This window comes from Aristolochia californica, unplaced genomic scaffold (assembly GCF_029961685.1).
Source record: "Aristolochia californica isolate CCGP_79_NKW_82.1479 unplaced genomic scaffold, dmAriCali1.0.hap1 SCAF_3, whole genome shotgun sequence".
Lineage (NCBI taxonomy): Eukaryota > Viridiplantae > Streptophyta > Magnoliopsida > Piperales > Aristolochiaceae > Aristolochia > Aristolochia californica.
In genome coordinates this window covers 8249348-8276262 of record NW_027181992.1, presented here as the reverse complement: position 1 = coordinate 8276262, position 26915 = coordinate 8249348, and the positions used below count along the sequence as shown (strand labels likewise).

General features: G+C 38.5%; 1 protein-coding gene across 3 annotated transcripts; it reads left to right on the top strand.

Moving 5' to 3' along the window:
- Positions 1–1244: 1244 nt before the first annotated feature.
- On the top strand, positions 1245–25287 carry LOC137960322 (E3 ubiquitin protein ligase DRIP2-like). Of its 3 annotated transcripts, none has more exons than XM_068807913.1 (6): positions 1245–1272; positions 1456–1768; positions 1906–2288; positions 2386–2433; positions 24329–24398; positions 24869–25287. In XM_068807913.1, exons 1-6 carry the CDS (start codon positions 1262–1264, stop codon positions 25061–25063), a joined length of 1020 nt encoding a protein of 339 aa, XP_068664014.1. In that variant the 5' UTR covers positions 1245–1261; the 3' UTR covers positions 25064–25287. The 3 variants fall into 3 exon arrangements, with proteins under 3 accessions (XP_068664014.1, XP_068664013.1, XP_068664012.1); XM_068807912.1 differs by having other exon boundaries at positions 1903–2288; XM_068807911.1 differs by having other exon boundaries at positions 1858–2288.
- Positions 25288–26915: the final 1628 nt, after the last annotated feature.

The window sequence follows — 26915 nt, the reverse complement described above, 5'->3', positions numbered from 1 at the left end:
TGTGATAAATTAAGGTGGTTTCCTATACCTTAAATTATGGCGTCACTTATTGTTCCTAGGATTGTATACTGCAGATATGTCTACTGCATCAATTTGTTCAAGTACACCCGTCCATTTTTTTTTCATAGACCAGACAACTACATGTTGCTATTTAATGCTTTGTGTGAATCATAATTCTTTTCCTCATATTTTTCTTGGGTGCACGGGCCTCACAATTTTTTTAGTTGGAGTAATTTTATTCTTTTTTGTTATGTTCGTTTTCATTTTTTGATTTTCTCATGTGGATTTGGAGTAAATCTGTTGCTTAAAGCTTTGAGCCCTGCACATTCTTGTTTGTAGGATTGAGACACCTTGTACCAACCGAACAGTTTTTTTGTCACATATTGGATCACTGTAAGATGGTTTCTCATCGACTTTGTTATCCTCTATTATTAATTCCTTAAAATGTTTTGCCTCTTTGAAGGAAAGGGGAGTGACTATAATTCAAATCACCCATTTGTCCTTTGAAAATGAAACACTTATCTAAGTAGTTTGGAATCACTTGCTGATATTGGAATTTTTGTGCAACTCCTATGATTATTGGAGCTTCAAATTACAAAAGAGTGTTCAGTCCTCAACACGGATGTACATGAGACTTCAAAATTGGATTTGCAACATATAAACATCTGAGTTTTTAATTGTTATCTCTGATCTTGTCTAGGTGGATAAACCTTACCTTAGATCATGTATTTTTTTCTGAATATCATTCCTATTTTGTTCAGCATGGTGATGGTACACTATGTGCCTGCAATTCCTGTTGGTCAAGAACCATTACTGTTGACAATTCCTGAGTTAATCTGCAGATTTTTGTTGACATGCTTTATTAAGTTTCTTTTTTCTTTTTGGGGGAGAGATGAGGAGCAGTACTGCTACTTGTTCATGGATTCTTTTTGCCGTCTTTACATTATATGAGGGTTTTGGCTTTCCAGTTCTAATTTCTGGTTTGAGGCCTCTTGAATATTGCATCTTGTTATCCACTGCTGCCATCCCCGTGACAACTTTAAGTAAATGCAACCATCTATTTCTGAGTATTCTGATCTTGGTTTTTTTTTTTTTTTTGAGTAAATCTGATCTTGGTTTATTGCTATTCATTTGCATTTGGAAATCCTTTTTGTGGATTATACTGGCCTAATTGTGGCACATATTAGGTCTAATATGTGTGAAATGGGCCTTTGGCTCAGTGGCAACATGGGGAGGCTTCTAGTGTGTGGTCTTGGTCCAAATGTCTCCATGGTAAGGGGTTTTAATGTCCCAAAAAAATTATTTCTAATATCTCGGTCAAAGAACTTGAAACGTTGTCTATGTCTTAAAGATCTTGTTGGCCTTGTAATTTTTTATGTCAACTTGTACTCTATAATGCTTTGTGTGTTTTGCACTGCACCTAATTGAGGTGATGGTTCATTATTTTCCGCACAGGCCAGATAATAATTTGCAAGAACTAAGAATGAAAATATTTCCACTAAATAAGAAGAAGGGACAAGAAACTTCGCCAGCTGTTATGACTACCACCAGAAGAAAGGAAAGATCTCTGTCATCTCTTGTTACAAGTACAAATCCCATACCAAAAAACCGTTGTCTGGGCAGAACTAGAACCTCATCCAGAAAGACGGCCATGTCTCGACCTTACAAGCTTCATTCTGACAGAGATACGGGCGATGGTGTTAATCACACAGACCAGAGACAGTCACCAAAACACTTAAATGCCTTTTCTATTGGTACCAAGAAACAGGTTTTTCTCCACATATCCAAAATTGTGTTTACACTACTAAAATAAATTTTAATTTGATTCACTAATCTCCTTTTACTTTCATTTTTTAGAGAGTCGTGGCTGAGAAAGAACCTTGTCAACTTTCTTCTTCTCAGCAGGATGCTTCCAGTAAAGATGGCGAGAGGGGTTCCAGTTGGGACAGGTTAGCTTTTCTTGCAGAGGCAGCAGATAAGACGGATGATGCCAAGCCATTATTACTGGGCCTCCCTGCTTTGAAGAAGGAAGACTATGAAAAATTAACTGTCAAGAATAAAAGGAAGTTTAGGCGAAGAGCTCGTGAATCTTTCTCTCCTGAACCAAAGGTGAAAATTGAACACAGTAATTCTAGTGGAGAAGGTCTTAGACCTGACGTAAATGGTGATGTTGAGGGTGAAAGCTCAAGGCAACTGAGTCTTCCAAGGAAGCCTGGAGACAGGTCTTCCGAAATAACTTTCAGAAAGTTGTGTCCTGTTTGGTTCACCCTGCTTGCTACAAAAAATCAGTAAGGAGGCCAGCTGTTAAATTAATTGTTTTTGAGGGTTTTCCTACTTGATGGCATTTGTTGTAAATTACGTTCTCTCTTCTTGTCCTCCATGCAGGAATGGAGATTCGTTACCACAAATACCAAATTCACATATAAGAGTCAAGTAAGTTGAATTGTTGCATTTGTGAAAAACTATTTTGATCTTTGTTGTTTTGGGTAGTTTTCAGATGTGGCCCTAAATTTTGGCATATTTCCAAACATGGGTACAAGTATGTTGTGTTCCTAATATTGGCCATGTCATTTTTGTCTTAAATAATAATTAAATCATTGGGTACAATCTTGCACTCTCTAGAGCGTCACTTTGAGATGTTATATATAGAGAACAATTATGATGTCAGCCTCCTAGTCTCTTTGTAGAATACCAACGTTATCCTTGTTTCTTCAAGTGAAAAATTTAGTGAGGAAAGATGGGCTGCTTCCTTCTCCTTTTCTACTGTAACAGCTCTAGGAGAGAACAAGAAAAGAGGGAGAGAGTTGGGCTTCCCCTCTCTATGTAGATGCAGAGGGAGGAGTTCGGCTGGCCCCTGTTTCCTTCCTCATACTCCACTCAGTAGGATAGGAAAGTCGGAAGGGGGAGGTCCGACCTCCACCTCTCTCTGCATGGATGAGAGAGGAAGGGGGCATTGCGAGGCCTTACATACCTCTGCCCTTTTTTTGTCAGATAGGAAGGGAGCATTGCGAGGCCTTCCATACCTCTGCCCTTTTTGTCAGATAGGAAGGGGAAAGGGAGGAACATTTTCTTTTTTTCTCTTCTCTATACAGTAGGTAGCAGCTGGGGCCTCTTATCCCCTACCCATTTCTCCCTGATGCCACAAGGTCAGGGAAAGGAGGGCCCACCTCTTCCCTTCCCTTTTCTTCCTCCTGCTGGTGGGTAAGGACAGACATTTAGTCTCACCTCCTGTCTTGAATGAAGGTAAACAAGTCTCTTTGAAAAGATTAATATGATGTGACTGTCTTATCCTTCATATATAATTTTTTCTAGAAAAAACTCTAATATGACTGTTTTTTTAATATGATGTAATGTGACTGTGTTTGATGTTCTGTCAAAAATTAAGAGTCACATTTGTAAGTGTAGTTTTTTCTTCAGTTGTCCTTTGAGAATGGAATACTTCAAAAGATGATTGTCAAAAGGAGCAAGCTTCTAGCACTAGTGTCTTTAGCCACATGAGATATTGGTTTGAGATCCTGAATAAGATTCTTCATATCAAAATGAAGAGGAAGAGGAGAGTCAATTTATTTTTATTCCACCCCATAAATGAGAAGAGGCATGCTGACAAGCAGATGAGGGATCACCCTGTTGTTTTTTTTTATTTTTTATGAAAGGATGTAAATTTTTTATAAAAGAGGGAGAAAATATACAAACCTAACTAAGTGGGCCTTCCTCCACAACAAGGTGTTGGAGGGAAACACCCCGTTTAGCTTGAGAATCTGCCAAGTGATTGGCAGACCTAGGGATGTGGGTCTAAGTACAATTCAAAGATGTTATATTATATATTTCAAAATAAATGTCCCAATGCTGCCAAGGAGGATGGTTTGCCTTTGTACACCACTCAATGACAATCTTGGAGCCACATTCGATAAAGAGGGGTCCCTTTAGATGGCCCTGGAAGACCTGAAGCCCGTTGAAGGATCGCCCTGTTTTATTCTTATCTTTTGACAAAATGACCATTATTCCTAAAGAAAAGAACAAATAAAGAAAGGGTATAGCTGAAATCAACAATTTCCCAGTGAGTAAGATCAGTAAGTTGAATTGTTTTCTCTCAATTGTATGTGAAGATTCCTGACAATATTTTTAAGGTTTTGCATAAAATTTTGACATATGACCTGCATTGGAATGTTAAGATATGTGAAGATCAATGTAGTGAAGGGACTAGAAAACAGTGGAACAGATTGCAGGGGGCCCTGTAGGCGACTCCAACATAATAGAGACAAGGTTCTAGAGCGATGATCATATTGATCTGTAATAGAAAATGAAGCCTTGCAAATGCCTTCTGTATTGAAATTAGGGTATTAGGTTGCTATCCAGTGAGAGAGATGACTAAATTGAAGAATATAGCTGATTTTGGAAGAACATGGAAAAGACACATTTTAGAGCTGAAGTAGATTAGACTTGCCATTTAAAAAAAATCTCAGTTATCTTCAATGATATACATAAATGAGTAAATTTCTTCACATAGGATATATTCTACGACATGAAATCTGACTTTTTTGTTCATTTGCTTTGCACAAATTTCAACACTTATATTGATTTTACTGTTCATGTGCTCCATATCTCAGGCTTTTTCCTTAACATGAGAGTTTTAGTGGTACTATAGTTCCCATGTTGTTTGAACTTGAACAAATTCTATATTTATTAGTTGGGAAGGGGCATCCTAACTTCAGCTACTCCGAGGAACCAACCAACTTTAGGAAACTCTTTTTTCCTTTTTATGTTAGATATTTTCATTTGTGTTGAGTTTTTGGAAAAGAGAAAATAATTTACGAACTTGTTTAATTTGAGTACAATGAGCCTCTATTTATAATAGAGAAAACAAGTAGGATTAGATTAGAAATAAACTACTCTTGTCCAAGTGACACCCAAAGTCTAACACTTAAAGATAAGTCATAATATAATTAAACAACTGAATATAAATAAAAGACTGACATAACTAAAAAACCTTTAACTAAGAATGTTCTGTAAGACCTCCTTCCATAGGACTCCTCTTAGACTCCACCATATAAATTTTGGTTCTTTGAGACTTCTTGTTGTGAAAGTCATGTAAGAATTTTCTATACTTGCTCTTCAACACTCCCCTCAAGTTGGAGTTTATAACTTCATCTTGCAAGGGAAATTTTTTTGTCTTCAATCTTCTTTGGTTGAAAAAATTCTTCATAGATGCAAAACATATTTTATTCTCCTTTTTTAAAATATTTTGGTCACATAAAATTACCACAACATGTGGAATAAAATATCTCAAGTTGGGGATAAAAAGGATTTAGAGACCAAGTTTGGACAAAACACAATATGGAAGAAGAAAATCACTCCTAGCCATACGACAAAGCTCCAAACACCAGTAAAAAACGGTCATAGTTTGAAATTCATTCCATTCAATTTCAAAGGTGGAAAAACGACCTAATTTTAGGGTACAACAGAGAGACTATTCACTTTTTCAGGAGAGCTAAAAAACAAATCACCTTTTGGCTGAAGAATAAAAGACTTGACTCAAACTGAATATTGGATGCACTCTTATACTTTTTAGGTAGTGGGTTTAGGCATTGCTCTGAAGTGATGAAAATAAAAGATGATAAATTGAAGAAGTACCAGAGAAAAACAACTTTAATCGGAAGGATGCGACTATGTAACACTCATACTTCCAAATGGATCTAGAATGAGACATTTTTTGTGAAAAAAAATAGGGGAGACTAACTATAGAATTGGAAACATAATAAATAAGCTGGACCAAGTATGATCTCAAAGAAATTTCTGGGGGGTGAGCATAAGTTTTGGAGATGACGATGTAGAAGATACACAACCAAGCAAAAAAAATGCAAAAAATTGAAAATTGCATCTAAGCAGGACATCCCATACCTTGAACAAGCACATCACGGAGTTATTAAGTCTGACCAAAAATTTTTGATTAGAAGAGAAATTTGCCTAAAAAACTACCACTCTAAGAGAAAAGAAAACTCAATTCACACCAATGCATGGAGAGCTAATAAGAGAGAAAATAGGAAAAGGAGAGATTTGCTATAGAACTGACCTTTGGTACTTTTGATATCGATGTCTCCCAAACTATAGTTCAAAATCACAAACAATTTGTTGCTCAAGAAACTAGACTCAAAGAACTTTAATTTGATACCCAATTTGACATAAAAAGATTTGTTCTTTAATCTGATATGACCACTTGATTTGCATCATTTTGTATCATGTCCTTAACTGATTCCAATGAGAATATTTCTTTGCATATAGATCATATTGACATGAAAGTTGCTCTTTAAACTAAACTTTTATATATTTCATTCATGTATAATATTTCTTCATGAAATATACTTCTTTCTAGATAAAACTTTTCCTAGACTTCGGACTCTGCAATTTGGCCAAACTGAGTAGTTTTCCTTTTTTCACTAGCATGATCATTGACTCTTCTGATAGTGATATCTCGTTCTAGAAAACTCAGATTGAGAATTGGTTGTTGATCCAGGTGGCTTCTCAAGAGGGGGGGGGGGGTGAATTGAGATATTCAAATTAAAAACGAGTTGTGTGTGTGATTAAAAATTCATGTAAAAGCAATTCAAAGTAAAAAATAACATGTACACACTACAGGGACAAATAGATTTTTTGTTATCGATGTTCCCCTAGTTGTAGTCATCGCCCAAGAACCCTTGCTTGGAAAATTCCACTATTTTCTCTAATAGCTGGAAAATTACAAAAAAAAACCTTTCTATCTAGACCTTTCTATCTAGATTAATAGGTTCTAGATGAACCTTTCGCAAATACATAAAAAGAAAGGGAAAAAGTTGCACCCTTACTTGGAGAGATATTTTTTCTTGAGAGATTCAAGCTGCCTCCTCCTTTGTAGTACGTTGTGAAATGATCAATGAGCTTATATTATGTTGAATGCAAGGATGATTGAAAGATAATAGTAATTTCAAAGTGTGTGACTCTCTCTTTCTTTCTCTCCAAAGCACTTTTGATGGAAATTTGCAAGATGAAGGATAGTGGCTTGTAGATATGCCAATAAATGCTCTTTCACTTTTTTACTCACGGTTTGGTGGGGGCATTTATAGCTTTCACAACTTAAACTAGCCGTTATTTACCTGTTTGCAAAAATCAATACTTTGATCGATCGATCTCTATAAAGTGATTAATCAATCAATCGAGCATAATGACTACTATTTTGTCAGACAAGGAATTATTGATCGATGGACTAAGCGATCAATATATTACTGTTGGTCCAGAAAAGTTAAGTTGATCGATTCATTGCCAATGCCTAATGATCAATCGAGATTCCCTCTAGCTATGCATTACAGCATTATCAATCAATGTATTTTCCTATGATCAATCATGCTTTATGTCTTTTACTGGCAATGTTTTGACTGATCAATCAATTAGTTAGGATGATCGATCATTCTATGTGAAATTAGCTTGCCTGGACAACTCAAGTGGGATGATCGATAATGTATTATAGCATGAAATGACCATGTCCTGGATGATCGATCAATTGACTATTGTTGATCGATCAATCGACTATTGTTGATTGATCATGCTTTATATTTTTGTCTTGCACAATTTTGGATGATCGATCATTCCAATGCCGATTTAAAATGTATTCTTTTTAAAGCATGGGAATTTTTCTCTAAGTGCTCGAGCTTGTTCTAAATGATGTTGATGATGATCCTAAACAGCAATTTATAACCTAAAGCTCTGATTTCATTAATGTACTTAAGGAAAGGGTGTTAGAATAAATACTCTCTTAAAAAAATTCTTGAGTTTAGACATTTGTCTATTACACTTGAACTTTGGTTTTCTCGTTGTCTTCTTCCTTATGGGTGCTTCTTCAAGAGATGTTCTTCAATTGTGGTTGAAGTCTTGAATTTTTGGTTTTGATGCTTTAGACCTTAACTCTTGAAGTGAAGTATTTGAAATACTTGGATTTTCAAGTTGTTGGTTCAATTAAGTTTTATTATCATCAGAAGCAATGTGGGAGTTAACCTACAGTCAACAACCTCCCCCTTTTTGATATGACAAAACCTAACTTGGAAAAATAAAAAATTACACCTTCTTACGGGTTGGAGTTGATTAAAAGATGCAATTGTATCATAAGCTCCCCCTTAATCTTTGCATAATTTTTTTTAATCCTTTTAAGTTTAAGATTTTTAATTTTGTGAGTGATTCAGCAATTGAAGGACTAGAGAGAATGAGGAGACGCCTGAAGGAACGTGAGAAGGCATCGTCGGTGTGCTCGAGGATAGATCTCCGACGATTCTCTCCTCGACAATAGAAGGGAGGAAAGAAGATCAACGATCCCCCCTCCCTGATATAGCTGAAGAAGTGGAAACGTCAAATGCCGAGACTCGCCAGAGGCAAGAGGACTGAGGCAAATCGCCGGTGATAGAGGAGGATGGGCCCTGGAGCACGACGAAGGGAAGATCCGCAAACTGGAAAAGAAACATCAGAAGGGGAGACACATCGTGGGTACACGTCGACACCGAGATCTCGCTGAACTTAACGCAGGGGCAAAATGCAAAGGTAATACGTATACCGATAAGGAATGGGCAAAGAATATCATTTATCTCTATCCCCCTAGCCTCAATCTCGGACTTTGCTCGCTGCTTTGAGGAGGGAGATTCCGGAAGTGCTCCGAGGCTTCGCGAAATCCAAATCGGGGAAATTTCCTTCTCTATCTCTGTATTCCGAAAAAAGGGCATCAGAGAGCTAAAAATAATCAAGAGGAGAGGATTAACAGTCATGGCGCGCGTCTACTTACTGGAAACTCTCGGAGATTATCACTGTTGGAAAGAGTTGCGAAGATCGATCCTAGATATCGGCGAGAAATTTACTGAGGTTTCCGCACCGAGAAAAGGAAAAAACCATTCGCCTCCCAGGAAAGATCTTCGTCATTTCCCCCCCTTTTCAATTTCCATCTTGAACAACCCAAACCCTAAACCCCCTTTCCCTATATCACCCTCAAGCCCCCACCAGAAAATCCCCCAAACTCCTGTCCAACTCCCGATCATAAATTTGCCCCCTGATATTTTCGAAAATGGGAAACAGAAACTCAGCACCAGCCTCACCGTGGAATCCCCCTCAGAGAGATGGCATAGCACCAGACTTACTCTCTGGTTCGGCGAGTTCTTCTCTTTTCAACCCAAACCCAAAATTGCATGGATGGAACCCAGGAAGTGGCTGGTCATTACGAAATCGAGAAAGGAGACGGAAGAAATTTTGGAAACTAAGAAATGGTTACAAGAAGAGGAACTATTTGCGTCGGAATGGGAAGCAACTTCGGTAGGACAGCCTCTTGGCCAATGGGTTTCGATTCATGGTCTACCAATCGAACTGTGGATGGATGAGGTACTCAGTAAAATCTTTACCACCTTCGGTAAGATTATACAATGGTCGGACACCACGTCGGAAGGTTCAAAACTTGACGTTGCGATGGCTTTCGTCGACCCCAACTACCGATGGAGAGAGGTGAGCTACCTAAAATTGAGCTTCGGTGAAGAATTTGTATGGATAGAGGTGTCTTTCGGGGAGCTTTGTGTGCTGCGACCACCGGAATGTTGCCGGACGCGAAAGAGAAGCAATACTCCAGAGACCCCAGCTTGTGCGACTCCGGGACGAGTTAACTCAGCATGCACCCAACAGAGGTCCTCTACTTCGGGTGAGTCAACGTCACTCCCGAGTTTTGACTCAAACGAAAACTCGATTATGCACTCAGAGGGGAGTTTCTCGAAAAGCACCTCGCCCCCGAATAACGAGGTATGCCTGTCAGATAATTTTAATTTTATCTCGGACTCCAAAGTGGAAAAAGTGGGCTCTATGGCAGAGGTTTTTAAACCAATCTGGAAATCCCAAAAAGCAAAAGAGGGTAACGTGTCAGACCTCCCTTCCAGATTATCGCTCACAGTCCCCAACGTGGCACTCACGGACCCCAACGTGCTGTGCATTCGTTCTCCTTTCAATTTATTTCAAAATTCAAGTCGAAACAGGGAAGTGTGTGTCCCGAGTTCAGATACAGTCTCAGAAATCGAGTCCACCCCAGTTTTAAATCTCCAAAATTCAAAAATGAAGTGTCGGCGTATACCGGTGAAAGAGCCTATCTCGGAAATTGAATCAGGCACGATTTCAAATTTAAACTCCAACGCTGAGTTAGACCCCACCATACATCGCAGATCTCCAAATCTGACTCTTCTCGTTTCTCGAATAACTCTGGTTTTACAACCTTTTCAAACCCCGAAAATACCCTCTCCCCTATTTCCGCTTCCTTCTTTTCATCCCGGCCCAAGACGCTCCTACAGAAATATCCCCCCACTATATTCACCTCTTATCTAGAGACTCCTTCGCAGGACTTGAGTTTATCCGATGGATACGAACACACTGATCATCCCGGGAATACAGAAGGGCAAAAAGAGAAGTTTAATTTGAACCTCAAGCCAAGCACCTCGCGTGCTCATCAGCTCGAGGACCCAACAAACACATCGGGGTTTGACACATCAAGCACAGAGTCAACAGAGAGCCATCATGGAAATGAACCCATCTTTCCCCCAAACTCATGTCTCTTTCGGGGAATGGACTGAGCATCTGCCAGGAGCTACTCTAAGTCTTCTTCCAATTCCTGCCGAGCAAGACTGTCCCTCCGAGAATAGGAAAGTCGCCAAACTCCACAGAACTACCGAGCTCTCAAATGGAGACTGGCCAGGCCGACTCCCCAGATCAAGGAAAACTCCCTAGTATGTACCTAATCTCTCCCCCCATTCAGGATACATACCAAAGAAGAAGAAGACATCTGGAAACTAATTTACTACAAAGAGAATCTACTAGCCTTGCTGAAAGAAAGAATATGGATAAGTCTCCTCCTCCCAATGACAAATCTGATTGTATTGCGAAGGAACCCCAGATGGAGAGTCAAAAATATGACAAAGAGACATGGCAAAACATGATGGAATTGGGCGTTATGTATCAAGGGCAGTTGACTGGGGACATTTCGATGTTGGGAGTCAATGGCCGAGGTAGCAAATGATCTTGCTGTCTTGAAATGTCAGAGGAATTGGTGCTGCCCAAAAGTGCGACACAATATTAAGTATCCTTTCTCAATTCAAGTCTTCAATAGTCATATTCCAAGAAACAAAGTGTCAAGAGATGACAAATGCTATTGCCAAAGAACTTTGGTCGTGCCCTTCAATTAAGTGGGCAGCAGTGAGTGCTATTGGCCACTCAGGAGGTATTTTTGTTGCGTGGGACTCTGCAAATTTTGACTCTATTAATATCATTGAGGGCCGCTTCTCGTTGGGTATACAATTTAGAGATCTCTCCACCGACAGAATTTGGTGTGTGGGTGGAGTATACGGTCCAACCAGATAGCCTATTTTGGGAAGAGCTCAGTTCGCTTCTTGAAAATTGGAATCTCCCGTGGCTCCTCGCAGGGGATTTCAATGCTATCAGATATTGTCATGAGAAGAGGCCCCCGTCTGTCCGCATTTTGGCTTCTATGTGAAGCTTCTCAGACTTCATTGGGGGGAATGGATTGGATGAGATTCCCCTATCCGGGAAGAAGGACACATGGACAAATGGTCAGCAACAACCCATATTATCGAAATTGGACCGTTTCTTGGCCTGCAACAACTGGCTGTAGATGTTTGGAAATGTTACTAGGAGAGTTCTGAATAAGGTAGGCTCAGATCATTGGCCTATCTTGTTGACATCTTTGAAAAATGGGGGCCCTCGCCTTTTCGTTTTGAAAACTCTTGGTTAATGGAGAAAAAATTTGAGTCTCTTATTGATGGTTGGTGGGATGCGGGTCCGAGTCTTGGTAGAAGGGAGTGGGCATTCCCATTAAAGCTGCGATTCATAAAAGGAAAAATTAAGGAGTGGGCCACTAGTCGTCATACCTCTTTGGTTGTTGAGAAGGCTTCCCTCGTCTCTCAGATCGCGGCTTTGGACTTGGTGGAGGAACAAAGCTATTTAACTTCCGATGAATTTTTGTTTCAAGTCTCTCTAAACAATAAGCTCAATACTATCCTGCACCAAGAGAAGGTTCGATGGAAGCAAAGAGCCAGATTTAAATGGCTAAAAGAAGGAGATGCAAATACACAATTTTTCCATGCCATCGCCTCAGCAAAAAGGAGATCCAATCGAATTACCTCATTATGCATTAATAATGAGGTAACGTCGTGTCGGATCTCAATTACTAACAAGTTGGTTAATTTTTTTACAGAGTTATATTCGAAGGAGTGTAACAACAGGCCGAAGCTTACACACATTAGCTTTTCTCATATATCCACAGCAGCTGCCGCACTAATAGAATCTCCTTTTTCTTTGGCCGAAATTGAGCGGGCTGTCTTGGGCATGGAAAGTGATAAGGCCCCGGGCTCAAATGGTTTTAATGGGGACTTTATGAAAAAGTTCTGGGCTTGTCTTAAGGAAGATATAAGTGCTATGATCCATGACTTCTTCAGGAATGGCATCACATACCGCAGCATTGGTGCATCATTTATTACATTGGTTCCAAAGAAAGCAAGTGTTGGGAAACCTGAGGATTTTCGTCCCATCAGTCTTGTTACGAGTGCATATAAAATCATTGCGAGAATCTTAGCTCATCATTTAAAGGCAGTGCTTCCCATCGTCATCCACAGAGGTCAAGACGCTTTCCTTAAGGGGAGAGAAATTTTAGACTCCACAATAGCTACGCATGAGCTTATGGACCACTTCAGGCGTAACCAGGACCCGAGAATCGCCCTTAAGCTTGATCTTGAAAAAGCTTTTGACAAAGTTATTTGGATCTTGCTTGATGAGACAATGGAAAAAATGGGATTTGGAGAAAAATGGCGATTTTGGATCAAAAGCTGTGTGGGTTCAGCATCCTATTCCCTCATCCTCAACGGTTCAATATGTGGATACTTTAAAGGAACCAGGGGTATTAGATAAGGGGACCTCTTTCCCAGCCCCTATTTAACATAGTAGCAGAATTCCTATTTGCTATGTTCTATTCAGCGGTCGATCTTGGATGACTATCCCCAACAAGCCCCCACCTGGCTTTTAATATTCCGATTCTACAGTATGCGGATGATACTATTATCTTTGGAATTGGTGATATACACAGTGCAAGGAGAATAAAAGCAGTATTGGGGCTTTTTGAAATATCATCTGGGCAGAAAGTTAATTGGGGGAAAACCTCTCTCATTGGATTCAATGTGGACCAGGAGAATCTTGCAGAGATGGCAAATTTATTTGGTTGGTCTACTACTACTCTTCCTGCAAAATATCTTGGCCTTCCTCTCTTCCATGGCCGTATTTCACAGAGTTTATGGAACCCGGTGGTTGAAAAAATTGAATCTCGGTTAGCAACTTGGAAGGGGCGACTCCTCAGCAAAGCAGGTAGATTGATCCTTCTGAAGTCATGTATTGCTGGCATCCCAAACTATGCGTTGTCCTTTATGCCTTGCCCATCTTCGGTATGCAAAACCATGGATAAAATGAAAAGAAGATTCCTTTGGAGAGGTTCAAGTGGCTCCTTTAAATATCACCTGGTTAGATGGGACGAAGTATGTTTGCCTAAGAGATTAGGTGGACTAGTGATTCGAAAATCAAAAGATATGAACAAAGCTTTGCTCCTTAAGTGGATATGGAAGTTCAACACAAATTCCTCAAACCTTTGGAAGGATATGGTTTGTACCAAGCTGGGTTGGAATTCTTCATGGTGGATGTCTGGGGGAAATCGGAGAGGCTTATCCTCAATACGGAGATCTCTTTATTTGCTTCTTCAGGATTTCTCCTCAGCTTGTAGATTCTTTGTGGGCAGAAGATCTCTTAAATTTTTGGACGATTGGTGGACAGGGCAGGAACCTTTGAAAAACTCTTTTAGAAATCTCTTCCTTCTTTCCACTCAAAGGGAGATAATAGTGGCAGATGCTTTTGAGGGGAGTGGTTTGAGCCTTCACCCCTGAAGGGGACTTTTTGATACGGAGGTTATGGAAGTAAGTTGTTTATTGGATTCTATGAATCATGTTAGGATGAGGCCTTCAAATGCAGACAAGTTAATTTGGTGGCCTCACAAAAGCGGTAAATTCTCAGTTTCATCTGCATACAGACACATTAATGGTTGGGACTCAACGTAGAATGAGCATGATATCTACTTTGTTTGGTGTCTTTGTGCCCCTCCAAAGGTAAAATTCTTCATGTGGAGCGCTTGCCAAAGTAAGATCTTTACGGCGGATGTGCTTCGAAGAAGGGGTCACCCTTCTATAGACCTACTATGTCCTTTTTGCAACATTGAAGCAGAATCCACTAGCCATACCCTGCTATTGTGCCAGTTCTCTTGGAATGTGTGGACCTCTGTCTTATGCAAGTTGGGTTTGCACTTATGTATATTTGCTGATCTGATCTGATTTAGTAAGTCAATCTTTGGCTATCCCCTTCCTGGGTTCGGTAAAATGATGCTCTCAGCATGTGCCAGTTTTGTGCCATGGGGGCTTTGGAACAAACGTAATAGGAGGCGGTTCGAGGCTAAATTTGAAACTAAGGCAAGAGAAGTTGAAAAAGTGAAAGCTGTCCTTTACAAGGTAATTAATCCTTGTCAAAGTGCTTTTATCCGAGACAGAAACATCCTGGACTCTTCTCTAACAGCTCATGAACTTCTTGATTCTTTCAAAAAATCTTCCCTTCCAAGGTTTGTTCTGAAAATTGATTTTGAGAAAGCTTTTGATAGGGTTGATTAGAAACTGGTGGACTATCTTTTTGACCGTATGGGTTTTGGCACAAGATGGAAATTTTGATGAGGAGCTGTATTTCCTCTCCTTCTTATTTTGTCTTGGTAAATGGGAAACCCCGAGGCTATTTCAAAGCTTCTAGGGGGATAAGACAAGGCGACCCCCTTTCTCCATTTATTTTTACTCTCGTTGGAAAATACCTTACCTCTATGATCCGGTTTGCTAAACGTTCGGGTTGGCTCAGTCCTGTTTTTTCTGATCCAAACCAAGACGTTCCCATTCTTCAGTTTGCTGATGATTCTATCTTTTTTGGAGAAGGGTCCATGAGACAAATCAAAAACATGAAAGCAATTTTGAACATCTTTGAATTGACGTCTAGTCAAAAGATAAGTTGGGAAAAAACAACAATTTTTGGATTTAATATTGAAGCCTCTATTCTCAGCTCAATGGCGAATTATCTGGGTTGTAAGGTAGCGTCCGTTCCGAGTACATATCTGGGCTTACCTTTGACTCCGCTCCTGCCTTCGAAAAACTCTTGGTTTCCAGTTGTTGAGAGGCTTGAGAAGCGTCTGGCTTCTTGGAAAGGAAAATTTTTATCCAAACCTGGTAAACTGGTTCTTATCAAATCTTGCCTTCATGGAATCCCATCCTATTTTTTATCTTTGTACCATTGTCCAACATCTATTCGGGATAGAATTGAATTTTTGAAAAGAAGATTCCTATGGGATGGGCCAAATGGGGAAAAAAAGTTTAATCTTATAAAATGGGCCTCGGGATTCGGGACATTGCTACCACAAACAAGGCTCTGCTCTTAAAGTGGATTTGGAAGTTCAACATGCAACCCAATCTACTGTGGTGCCGAATGGTTGCAATTAAATCCGGAACAGATAATGGCTGGTGGACGGACGGGGGAAGATTCCCCCATTTGGAAGAAAATTGCCAAACTCTTACCTACCTTCAAATCTGCTGTCAAATGCTACATTGGGAGCGGTACAAATACTCTATTCTGGTCGGATTGGTGGATAGGGGCTAGTTGTTTAAAGGAAAGTCATCCTCGATTATACCAACTGTTAAGATCTCGTAGCTCAATGATTTTTTACCATTGGCAGTCTTCGGGCGGCTGAAATCTTCATCTAAGGCAAGCGTTGAATGACTCTGAAGCTGTTGAAGCCACTTGTCTGGTCAATTTACTTTTTTGGTGTGACCTTAAAAAGCTCTACCGATACACTCATCTGGACGCCCAACAAACAAGGTATGTTCTCTACAGCTTCAACGTACCATCATATGATTTCATACCCGCCTCCCCATCATATGCTTCAACGTACCATCATATGCTTTTGCATGGTCTCTCCCGATTCCTCCTCGCATCAAGTTTTTCATCTGAACGGTATGTCGTAAGAAAATCTTAACTTCTGACGCTTTGCAAAGACGAGGCATTAATACTCCTAATCCAGAATGCCCATTTTGCAACACATCTCCTGAAACAGTAGATCACACGCTTCTACACTGCGAATATGCTCATAAGATTTGGACCGAATTAATGGACAAAATCGGTTTATTATATTTCCCTTTGCCAGATTTACAAAACACTATCTTAACTTTGGTTAGCTCTCGTCTTCCGAAGTTAGGAAAAATTTTGATATCTTGTTGTGTTGGGCACATTGCGTGGAATTTATGGAAAGAAAGAAACAATCGTAAATTCAATCAGAAAGCTATCCCTCGGAAGATTCTTTGTGAACAGATCGTCGGTCAAGTTAGCTATTGGGTTCTCCTTCGCAAAGAATTCTGTAATTTAAGAGCGACAAACATGTGGGAAAATTGGCGAAATGTTGCGGGAATGTCTTTTCCATCGAAGGTTCCTATTATGGTAGAATGGACCAAACCTCCTCCTGGACACTTTAAACTCAATTTTGATGGAAGTGCTCTCGGGTGTCTGGGGCCAGCTGGTTTTGGCGGAGTAATTCACGATGATCAAGCGAATCTTCTCTTCACTTATGCGGGTCCAATTGGAGTATCAGACTCTACTTGTGCGGAATTGCATGGTTTGTTCAATGGACTGAAGCTCTTCAAACAAAAAAAGGAGGGTGCTCTCTTGGTTGAAGGGGATTCTCAAGTCATTATAAACTGGTGCTCCAAGCCGTCAAAACCTCCTTGGTGTCATTGGGAGATTTTTGATGAAATTTGTAATTTAACTTCTGGTTTACAATGCACTTGAAAGCATGTTCCAAGATCTGCTAATCACTTAGTCGATGCTCAAGCCAAAAAAGGCGTTACCCTCCAACATCTTGTTGTGGAGGAAATGTCTTTTTAGTTTCTAGGTTTGTAATTTTTCTTTTTAAATACATTCACACATCCTCTAAAAAAAAAAGTTGAAAAAGTGACGGGTCAAATTTCCACCTGGCTTCTGACGAAGAAACCTTTCTGCTCTTTCAAGGCCACCTCCATTCGTGATAACTGAAGCAACCTGGCAAGGAATTTGGGGACCAAGGTTCAAGTTATGAAGGAGTGGGCGCCCCCGGAGGTTGGGTACTTAAAATTGAATTTTGATGGCTCTTATTTTGTCAATCCGGGGATCACGGGTTTTGGAGGTGTGATTTCGGATCCATCTGGCAATCAGTGTATTTCTTATGTGGGCCCATTAGGTATCTCCGATTCAACGTCTGCAGAGCTACATGGTCTTCTCAATGGGCTCCGGGTGTTCAAAGATAAATGCAGTGGCCCAATCCACATTGAAGGGGACTCTAAGGTAGTCATTGGTTGGTGCTGGGGCACTTCTTTTCCGCCATGGAGGCATTGGGAAATCTTCCAGGAGATTTTAGAGATTACCTCATTATTTTTTTGTATTTGGTCTCACATTTCGAGATCTGCAAATTCGGCAGCAGATGTGCTTGCCAAGCAGGGAGCTTCCCTTCAACATCTTGTTGTTAGGGATTTTCTCCCTCTTCCTTTGTAAATTTTCGTTTGTTAATACCATACATCTTTATAAAAAAAAAGATTTGTAATTTTGTGAGTGCCTAAGTTTTTTTATCCAAGTTCCCTATTTTTCTCCACCTTTTTGTCATACTAAAAAAGATAGGGAATTGAAATACATAGGATATAAAAAAATGTGGCTCAAAGGCCATCATAAGGATTTTCAATTGTTTACAAAACAGTGTGTACAAATATAAAAGCCAATAATACAAGTATATCATTAAAAAACTGTACATAGGGAGTCAAAAAGAGATGGGTGGATCCTAGGCCAATTAAGCTGGAGGCAGGAGTCGGCTAAGGATGATGTCGAGGAGATGTTCGATCCTCTGCTGTCTACCCTTCAACTCATCCAAATGTGGATAGGATTGCTACTTGGGTAGCCTTGACATAATCCACGACATCTTCTAGTTCTGAGAGCCTATTGGTGGATGATGAACCATCTTATTGGGTTCAACTATGCTTTTGGAGGCAAAGTATTGAAATTACTTATCTCTTTGAAGTCGAGTTCGGAAATGTTCCCTCCAATTGGGCATTTCCTCACAAGCATTGCTTTCCTTCTTCGGAGTCTTCTTCTTTGCAATGACCTTGTCCTAACCATTGTAGCTCTATTCAGTTTTGAAAGAAAGTGTGAAAAATGAGCGTTTTAGCCTCGGATTTGATGAGAAATCTCTCAAAATCGAAGGTGGAATGGAGTTTTGGGGTCACCAGAGCTCTGGAAATTCATTGGAAAGGGTTTTGGAATGATTTGTTATGAAGAGATGGGTTAAAAATTCAGTTTTGACTCTTCATCTTCTCTGTTCGCGTCGTGAATGATCGATCATTCTGTTTCGATTAATCGATCAATCGCTTAAGTTGATCGATCAACCAATAGGCATTGATTGATCAATGACCTTTGTAGAGTGACTAAAATGTAATATTTTGATTTCCACTTCACTCTATTGGCACTACAATATTGGGATGTGTTCATTAAGCTCAAAATGTTCATTAAGGTGGGTTGTTCATGCCTAGTTCTTCTCGAAGCTTAGAGAAACGGTCAAATCTTAATGGCTTTGTAAAGATATCTGCTAATTGATTTTTAGTGGGGACAAACTCAATCGTAATAACCTTGGTTTAAACCAACTATCTGATAAAATGATGTCTAATTTCTCTGTGTTTTGATCGCGAGTGGTGAACCGGGTTCTTACTTAGACTTATGGCGCACATGTTGTCACAATGGACTGAAACTTCTTTTTGCTCTAAGTCGTAGTCATGTAGTTACTGTTTCATCCAAAAAACTTGAGCACAACAACTTCCACCTGCTATGTATTCAGCTTCGGCAGTGGATAATGTGATTGAATGTTGTTTCTTGGAAAACCAAGAGACAAACATATTTCCAAGTAATTGGCAACTACCACTAGTACTCTTTCTCTCAATTTTGCATATGGCCAAATCAACATCTGAGTAACCGACTAGATCAATGGCGAAAGAGTTTTTGAGCCCCAAGTAGATAACGGAAATTTTTTTTCACTGCCACTAAGTGAAATTCTCTAGGATTAGATTGAAATTTAGCACATAGGTATACTGAGAACATTATATCCATTCTAATGGCCGAAAGGTATAGTAGGGATCCTATCATGCTTCTATGAAGTTTTCGATCTATGGTCTTACTGGAGTTGTCCGAGTAAAGTTTCAAGGACGAACTCAAGGGTGTGCTAATTGACTTGATTTTTTATGTTGAATCTCTTGAGCAATCCCTTAGTGTATTTGGACTGATTTATGAATGTGCCATTTTTGGTTTGAGTTACTTGAAATCCAAGGAAGAATGTGACTTCACCCATTAAACTCATTTCAAACTCATTATTCATTAAACTAGCAAATTCTTGATATTGAGAGGGGTTTGTAGAACCAAATATGATATCATTTACGTAAATTTGAATGATAATCAAATCTTGATCATGGTTCTTAGTAAATAGTATCTTATCTATGTTTCCTCTCTTATAGCCATTCTTTTCTAAGAATTCGATTAATCTTTCATACTATGCTCTTGAAACTTGCTTTAACGCATATAATGCAGTATGTAATTTGTATACATAGTCAAACTATGTCTTCAAATCTTTTGGGTTGTTCAACATATACCTCTTCTTGGATGTACCCATTTAAAAATGTACTCTTTACATCCATTTAGTACAATTTGAATTTCGTGTGATAAGCATAGGTTAGGAGGATTCGAATTGCCTCTAGTCTTGCCATAAGTGCATAGGTTTCTTCGAAATCTATACGTTCTTTTTGGTTATATCATTTGGCAACTAACCTAGCTTTGTTTCTCACTACTTGATTTTCTTCATTTGTTTTGTTCCTAAAGACCTATTTCGTTCCTTTGACTTGTTGATTTTCGGGTCCAGGTACTAGAGTCCAAACTTTTTTTCTTTCAAATTGGTTCAATTCTTCTTGCATTGTCATAATCCAAAAGTCATCCTTTTTGGCCTCGACAAAGCTTTTGGGCTCTATTTGAGAAACGAATGTACTATTTGCCAGTCTTATGAGTTGCTCTCCTAGTTGCAATCTTGCCTTGAGGGTCACCAATAATTTGTTTTAGAGGATAATCAGTCATGAACTTATAGTTTTTTGGCTCCATAGGTGGCTCTTCTTGGTTATTTAGGTGAGTTGGGTTCTGTACAAGATTTTGGTCTTGAGGTTGAGATCCCAAGGATGAGTCGAAGGGATTTCCCTTTTCGTCATAAAAAAATGGAGTTGGAGTTGGATTTGGATTTGGCGAATCGGATTCGTCAAACTCAACATGAACCGACTCCACTACTTTCATAGATGTCTTGTCATAAACTCTATCAGTTTTGTTACGAGTGGAATAACCCAAAAAAATTCCTATATCAGCTCTCAAGTCAAATATCCCTAATTCATATTGATCTCCCCCCAAACACATCAAGCAGCACATCCAGCTGCCTTTGCATGGTCTTTACACATTCCTCCTCGCGCAAGGTTCTTTATCCGGACCGTTTGTCGTAAGAAAATCTTAACTTCAGACGCTTTGTTACAACGTGGGAATGGTGTTCCTAACCCATTGTGCCCATTCTGTAATATATATCCTGAAATTGCAGATCACACCCTGTTGCATTGTGAGTATGCACATTTGGTCTGGACCGAACTGATAAACAAAATAAGATTACAATATTGCCCATCACAATACTTACACGACACAATCTTCACTATGATAAGCGCTCGTCTTCCAAAATTGGGGAAAATATTAATATCTTGTTGTGTTGGTACATGGTCTAGAATTTATGGAAAGAGAGAAACAACAAAAAATTTAATTAGAAATCTCTTCCATGGAAAATTCTGTGTGACAGAATCATAGGGCAATTATCCTCTTGGGTTCTCTTACGCAAGGAATGTTGCAATTTACAAGGATCAAACTTGCGCGGAAACTGGCAAATTATTGCAGAAATCTCCTCTCCGGCTAAAACTCCTGAAATGGTAATATGGTCTAGACCTCCAGCAGGTCACTTCAAATTAAATTTTGATGGAAGTGCGCTAGGATGTCTGGGTCCTGTTGGATATGTTGGAGTAATTCATGATGAAAATGCGAACCTTCTTTTCTTGTATGCGGGTCCAATTGGGATATCAGATTCAACAAGTGCTGAGTTATATGGATTGTACAACGGGCTGAAACATTTCAAGCAAAAGCTGAAGGGAGTCCTCCTAGTTGAAGATGATTCAAAAGTTATTATCATTTGGTGCACGGAGCCTTCCAAACCTCCATGGCCTCATTGGGAGTTATTTGAAGATGTTTGTACTTTAATTTCTGAAATTCAGTGTAAGTGGAATCATATTCCAAGATCGGCTAATCATTTAGCCTACGCTCAAGCTAAAAAAGGGCATTTCCTTCCAACATCTTGTTGTGGAGGAAAGCTTTTCTAGATTGGTATTGTATTCTCTCTCTTCTTAGTAATATATTCACAAATACATAAAAAGAAAGCAAAAAAATACACCCTTACTTGGAAAGATGCTTATCCTTGAGAGATTTAAGATGTCTCTTCTTTTGTAACACGTGAAATGATCAAGGAGCTTGTACTATGATGAATGAAAGGATGATTGAAAGAGAATAGTGATTTCAAAGTGTGTGACTCTCTCTCTTTCTTTAGTACTTTTTTATGGAAATTTGCTAGATAAAGGATAGTGGCTTGAAGATATGCCAATAAATTCTCATTCACTTATTTACTCATGGTTCAATGGGGGTATTTATAGTTTTCTTAACTCAAACTAGCCGTTATTTGCCCGTTTGAAAAAAAATCAGTACTTTGATTGATTGATCAATCAATTGATCATAAGAATTACTTTTCTTTCAGACATGAACTTATTGATTGATAGACTGATCGATCAATATATTATAGTTGGTCCAGAAAAGTTAAGTTGATTGATCATTGCAATTGATCAATTGAGATTCCCTCTAGCCGTGCATTACAAGTATGATCGATCAGTGTATTTTTCTATGATCAACCATGCTTTATGTCTCTTACTGGCAAGGTTCTGACTGATTGATCAATCAGGTAAGATGATCGATCATTCCATATGAAATTAGCTTGCCTAAACCATAATGATTGATCAATTCAAGTGGGATGATCGATTATGTGTTATAGCATGATAACATGAAATGGCCTTATCCTGGATGATGAATCATGCTTTATATTTTTGGCCTGCACAATTCTGGATGATCGATCATTCCAATGCCAATTTAAAAGTGTAGACTTTTTAAAGCATGAGAATTTTTCTCTAAGTGTTTTAGCATATTCTAAATGATGTTTATGATAATCCTAAACATGTCCATATGCAATTTATAACCTAAAACTCCGATTTCACAAATATACTTAAGGAAAGGGAGTTTAAAATGTTCTCTTACAATAATGACTAAGTTTAGACATTTGTCTATACACTTGAACTCTAGTCTTCTCGTTGTCTTTTTTTTTTTTGTGAGTGTTTCTTCAAGAGATGTTCTTCAATTGTGCTTGAGGTCTTAAATATTGGTTTTGACGCTTTAGACCTTGAAATGCTTTAACTTTTGAAGGTGAAGTATCTGAAATATTTGGATTTTCAAGTTGTTAGTTCAATTAAGTTTTTTTTTATCACCAAAAGCAATGCGGGAGTCAACCTACGGTGAACATTGGTTTGATTGGTTAGAAACTAGACTTATATATCTTTCTTTTGACATATAAGTCTCCATATAAAGTTTCGTTTTTTTGACATAAAACACCTTGAAAATTGGAGCTTTCTATTGCTGTACGAATCTCTCTTACTGTCTGACCTTTACTGCTTCAAATGTCGATTTCTATTTGTAGAAAACTTTGGTTGTCAAATTTTTTATTTTTTTTTTTGTGTTGGAAAGTAAACTCAAAGATCTTTCTATCAATATATAATTTGCAATATGGAAATTTCAGTATGGAGGTGCGAACGTAAGGAAATAATAGGTGTTTGGACGGGAAAGAAATGAAAAGGTAGGATACGAACCTAAAACTACTAGAGATAATAAAACAGAAAAAAGGATCACATGATCTCTGTGGGTTGATTGAGTCTAACTCACAGAACCTGTTTTGATACCATGTTGAATTTCTGGAAAAGAAAAATTATTTATTAACTTGTTTAATTTAAGTACCATAAACCTCTATTTATTATAGAAGAAACAAGTAAAATTGGATTATAAATAAACTACCCTTGTTCTAGTTACACCCAAAGTCTAGTACTTGAAGATAAGTCTTAGCATAATTAAACTACTAAACATAAATAGAAAACTGATATAACTAAAACACTTTTAACTGGGACTCTTATGTGAAACCTCCTTCTATGAGACTCTTCTTAGACTCCGTTATATTAATTCTAGCTTTGTGGGACTTCTTGCTATGAGAGTCATGTAAGACTCTTGATACCTGGTCCTCTACAATTTGAAAAATTGGTTTTTTTGTCTTACTTTAATCTAGAATTAGTTTATCTTCGTATAGTCTATAGTGGTTTTCAAGAAACATTTGATATACATCAGCAGTTTTAGTCTCATCAATTTATAGAAAATAGGTTTTAAGAGTCAACTAAGAGATGTTTTCTCGGATTTTCTTCTTGGGTTTGCTTTCAGCATCTGCAGTATTTACTGATTTGTCTCTTCTTCAGCAGTGATTAAATTTGGAAGTAGAACGACATGGGACGACTATGCTCTTACAGCAGCAGCATTTTTATGAACCTTTCTCCACCCAAATTTTTAGGGGCTTTATACTTAGCACTTGTCACCTAGTCTGCAATCGGACCTCACGCATAGTAACTGGCTGTTACCGGTGGTCTTGCTGTTTGACCTTTTCTGCTTGGCTGGTCGTGATTGTCTTTTCTTTTAGCTTGAGATCTAGCATGCACTTCAGTTTGACTAACTTTTATAGAAGGTAGTGTTTCCCATATAAATCTGTTATACATTTAGAATATTCTTCTTTTTATAAGATTTTCTATGGTTTAGCCAAGCACACATTTGCATTATAATTTTGCCTTCACAGTCAGTTCAAGATTGATATAATCACCCAATATGCCCAGACCACAATTTTGAAGTTTTGACTTTATCCTTTTCTTACAACTCTTACTTACCCATTGACATGCAGGGACGGAACTATGCCTTTGTCATACATCAACAAATACCTTGCACTCAAGCTCAATCTTGATGAATCTGAGGTAATCATTCACACCTTTTAATTCTGGTCAGCCAATGTGGATTATTTGTTTCCGACCTTCCCATCCTGTCACTCTTGAATCGCTTCGAGACATCCACTTCAAGAAACTCTGGATGAAACTCTTCGTGGTGATTAGCTTTTCAAACCTGATCCATCTGACTGTGCATTTCTGCTCTCTTTTTATAAAAAAAATGGCTTGGATCCAGGATTTATGATATTTCAAAGATTCCTGATTGGTCCAACCATAATTACAATGTCTAGTTAGCATCATATGACATCGCCTTCTTCTGGAATAATCTGGAGACATGCTGAAAAATAGTTTTGGACTTGATGGTCCATAGTGGTTCATCTGAAGCTGGCCTCAGATTGTACTAAATAAATATGTTCCACATATTCTACAATGCCTATGCTTACTGTTCAATGATTATATTTGTAGAGATCGTCGATTGACGAGGAGAACGCCTTTTGCAGGTCATGATCACTTGTTGTGGACAGTCATTGGTCCCAACCGCACCCTTGAGCAGTGTAGGTGATATTTGGGTCCAGCATATGGTGAAGAAGGGCAAGGGAAAGGGGTCACGATCCCCGTATCCTAAGCTAGACCCACCAAACCCCGATAACATACAGAACTTCGTGATTGTCTTGACATATGACAGGAGGAGATGAGCCCTCCTGGTAGATTACAACCATCAGAAAGCACCTGGCCCAGAGATAATAAAGAAAATAACTAGAACAAACTGGGACTTGGGTTTTTTTCTTTCACTTCTTTTACTTTCTATTATTATTTCATTTTAAAGTTATCTATGTCTTTTATTGGTAAAATTTTCAGCATTGCACCCAATTGCTAATACCAACCTCCAATCTCTGAGGACAGAGAGAAGAAAAGTTATTTGATAGGTATTTTATTAGTAACGGTTGATCGTAGGTTCGATGTGTCTGTCCGTAAATGAGTTACTCACGCGTGCAGTTGTCAGAGTCCAGTAAGAAGAAAATTAACCGACTGCCAGGGTCAGCCTTCCGGTATTTAAGGATACAATTTATATAAACTCTTAGGCCATATCTAGGAAAAGATTTTTCAGGCAGAAATGAGTTTCTTGGATTCATTAGTGCCTATTTTTTCAGGACACAAATCTACTAGGAAATCTTTACCTGGAAAATCGAATGGAAAACTTTCTGTATGGAAAAACATCGGGTTCGACCTAATTCGATTCTGTGCTCTCTTGCGTTCTCTTCTCCAATGCTCTCAATGTGTTACTCATGCATGGTTGGTACTGTAAGCATTGTGTAGTTGGAAGAAGTACAATTCAAAGGACTTTTGGTATGTGGAAGAAACGGTTTGCAATTTTGGTCCAGCATATCCATACGACATGCAAGACTCAAGTGAAAATTATTATACGACATGCAAGACTCAAGTGAAAATTATTATTGTATGTTATATTATTTACAATTTTATACAGATATCAGATCACAATGATGAAGGGATTGATGGAGAAGAACCAATAAAAATTATTGGGGATGATGTAACATTTGAAGAAGGAGAAATGAACAAATTGAATTAACTAACTATTTTTTTAATAATATAAGAGGTCAAATGTGTGACAATTATGTGGAGTATGATAGTTGATTCAACATGACGTATTTGTTTTTAGATAATTTTTTTAATATTTATTTTATATTTTATTTTACAAAATTTTTTATCGGATAAGTATGATAATGCGTGAGATTGATTTTATTTATTGCCCTGGAAAAAGGCATATCTATTTAATTTTTCTTAGAAAAATTTAAAAATTTTCATGTAATTTCCTAGTAAGGTACTAATAGGTTTTTTTTTTCTGAAAGTTTTTTGGAAATATGTGTCCTAGGAAAATTATTTCTAACTTTTCCTAGGTTATAATTTCTAACGAAGGGCACTAACGGGGCCTTAATAATCCACTAGTTGGAAACTTTCTTTGTAGAAATCGTGTAATAAGAGAAGGCCTACGAAATTATTCCTAAAATGTGGATTTTCTTTAATTTTGGATCTTAGACCCCTATTTACAATTCCCCGCCATTATTAGTTCGTTTTGTTTTCGGATTGTGATTAATAAGATGACGCACGTCTGTCTTCAGCTCTTGCCTCTTTCGCTGATTCCGAAATCTTCAACAATCTCTTATATAAATTGTCTGTAATGCATGTTCACCATGGACGATCCTCGCTGGTGCTAGTTTCTTCTCAGCTTTTGCGTCTTTCGCTCATTCGACAAACTCCCGCAATCTCGTGTTCATTTGCCTGTCGTCGTCTTCCCTGTCATCTAATGTCGGTGTAGTTTGTTTGTCGATTGTTGTCTTCCAGTCACACTCCAACACTACCTCTCCTGTTCGTTCTCTACAGCAACTCCTCATATTTGAAGTAGATGCGTTCTCGCAAATGATTTTCATTTCTTTGTTGGTTTTTGCTTCGTTTATATGCGCAGATAACTCAAGTCCTTAACTTGTAGCTCTTTCTTGCCTTTCTGGGACGATAAATAATTGGAATCAG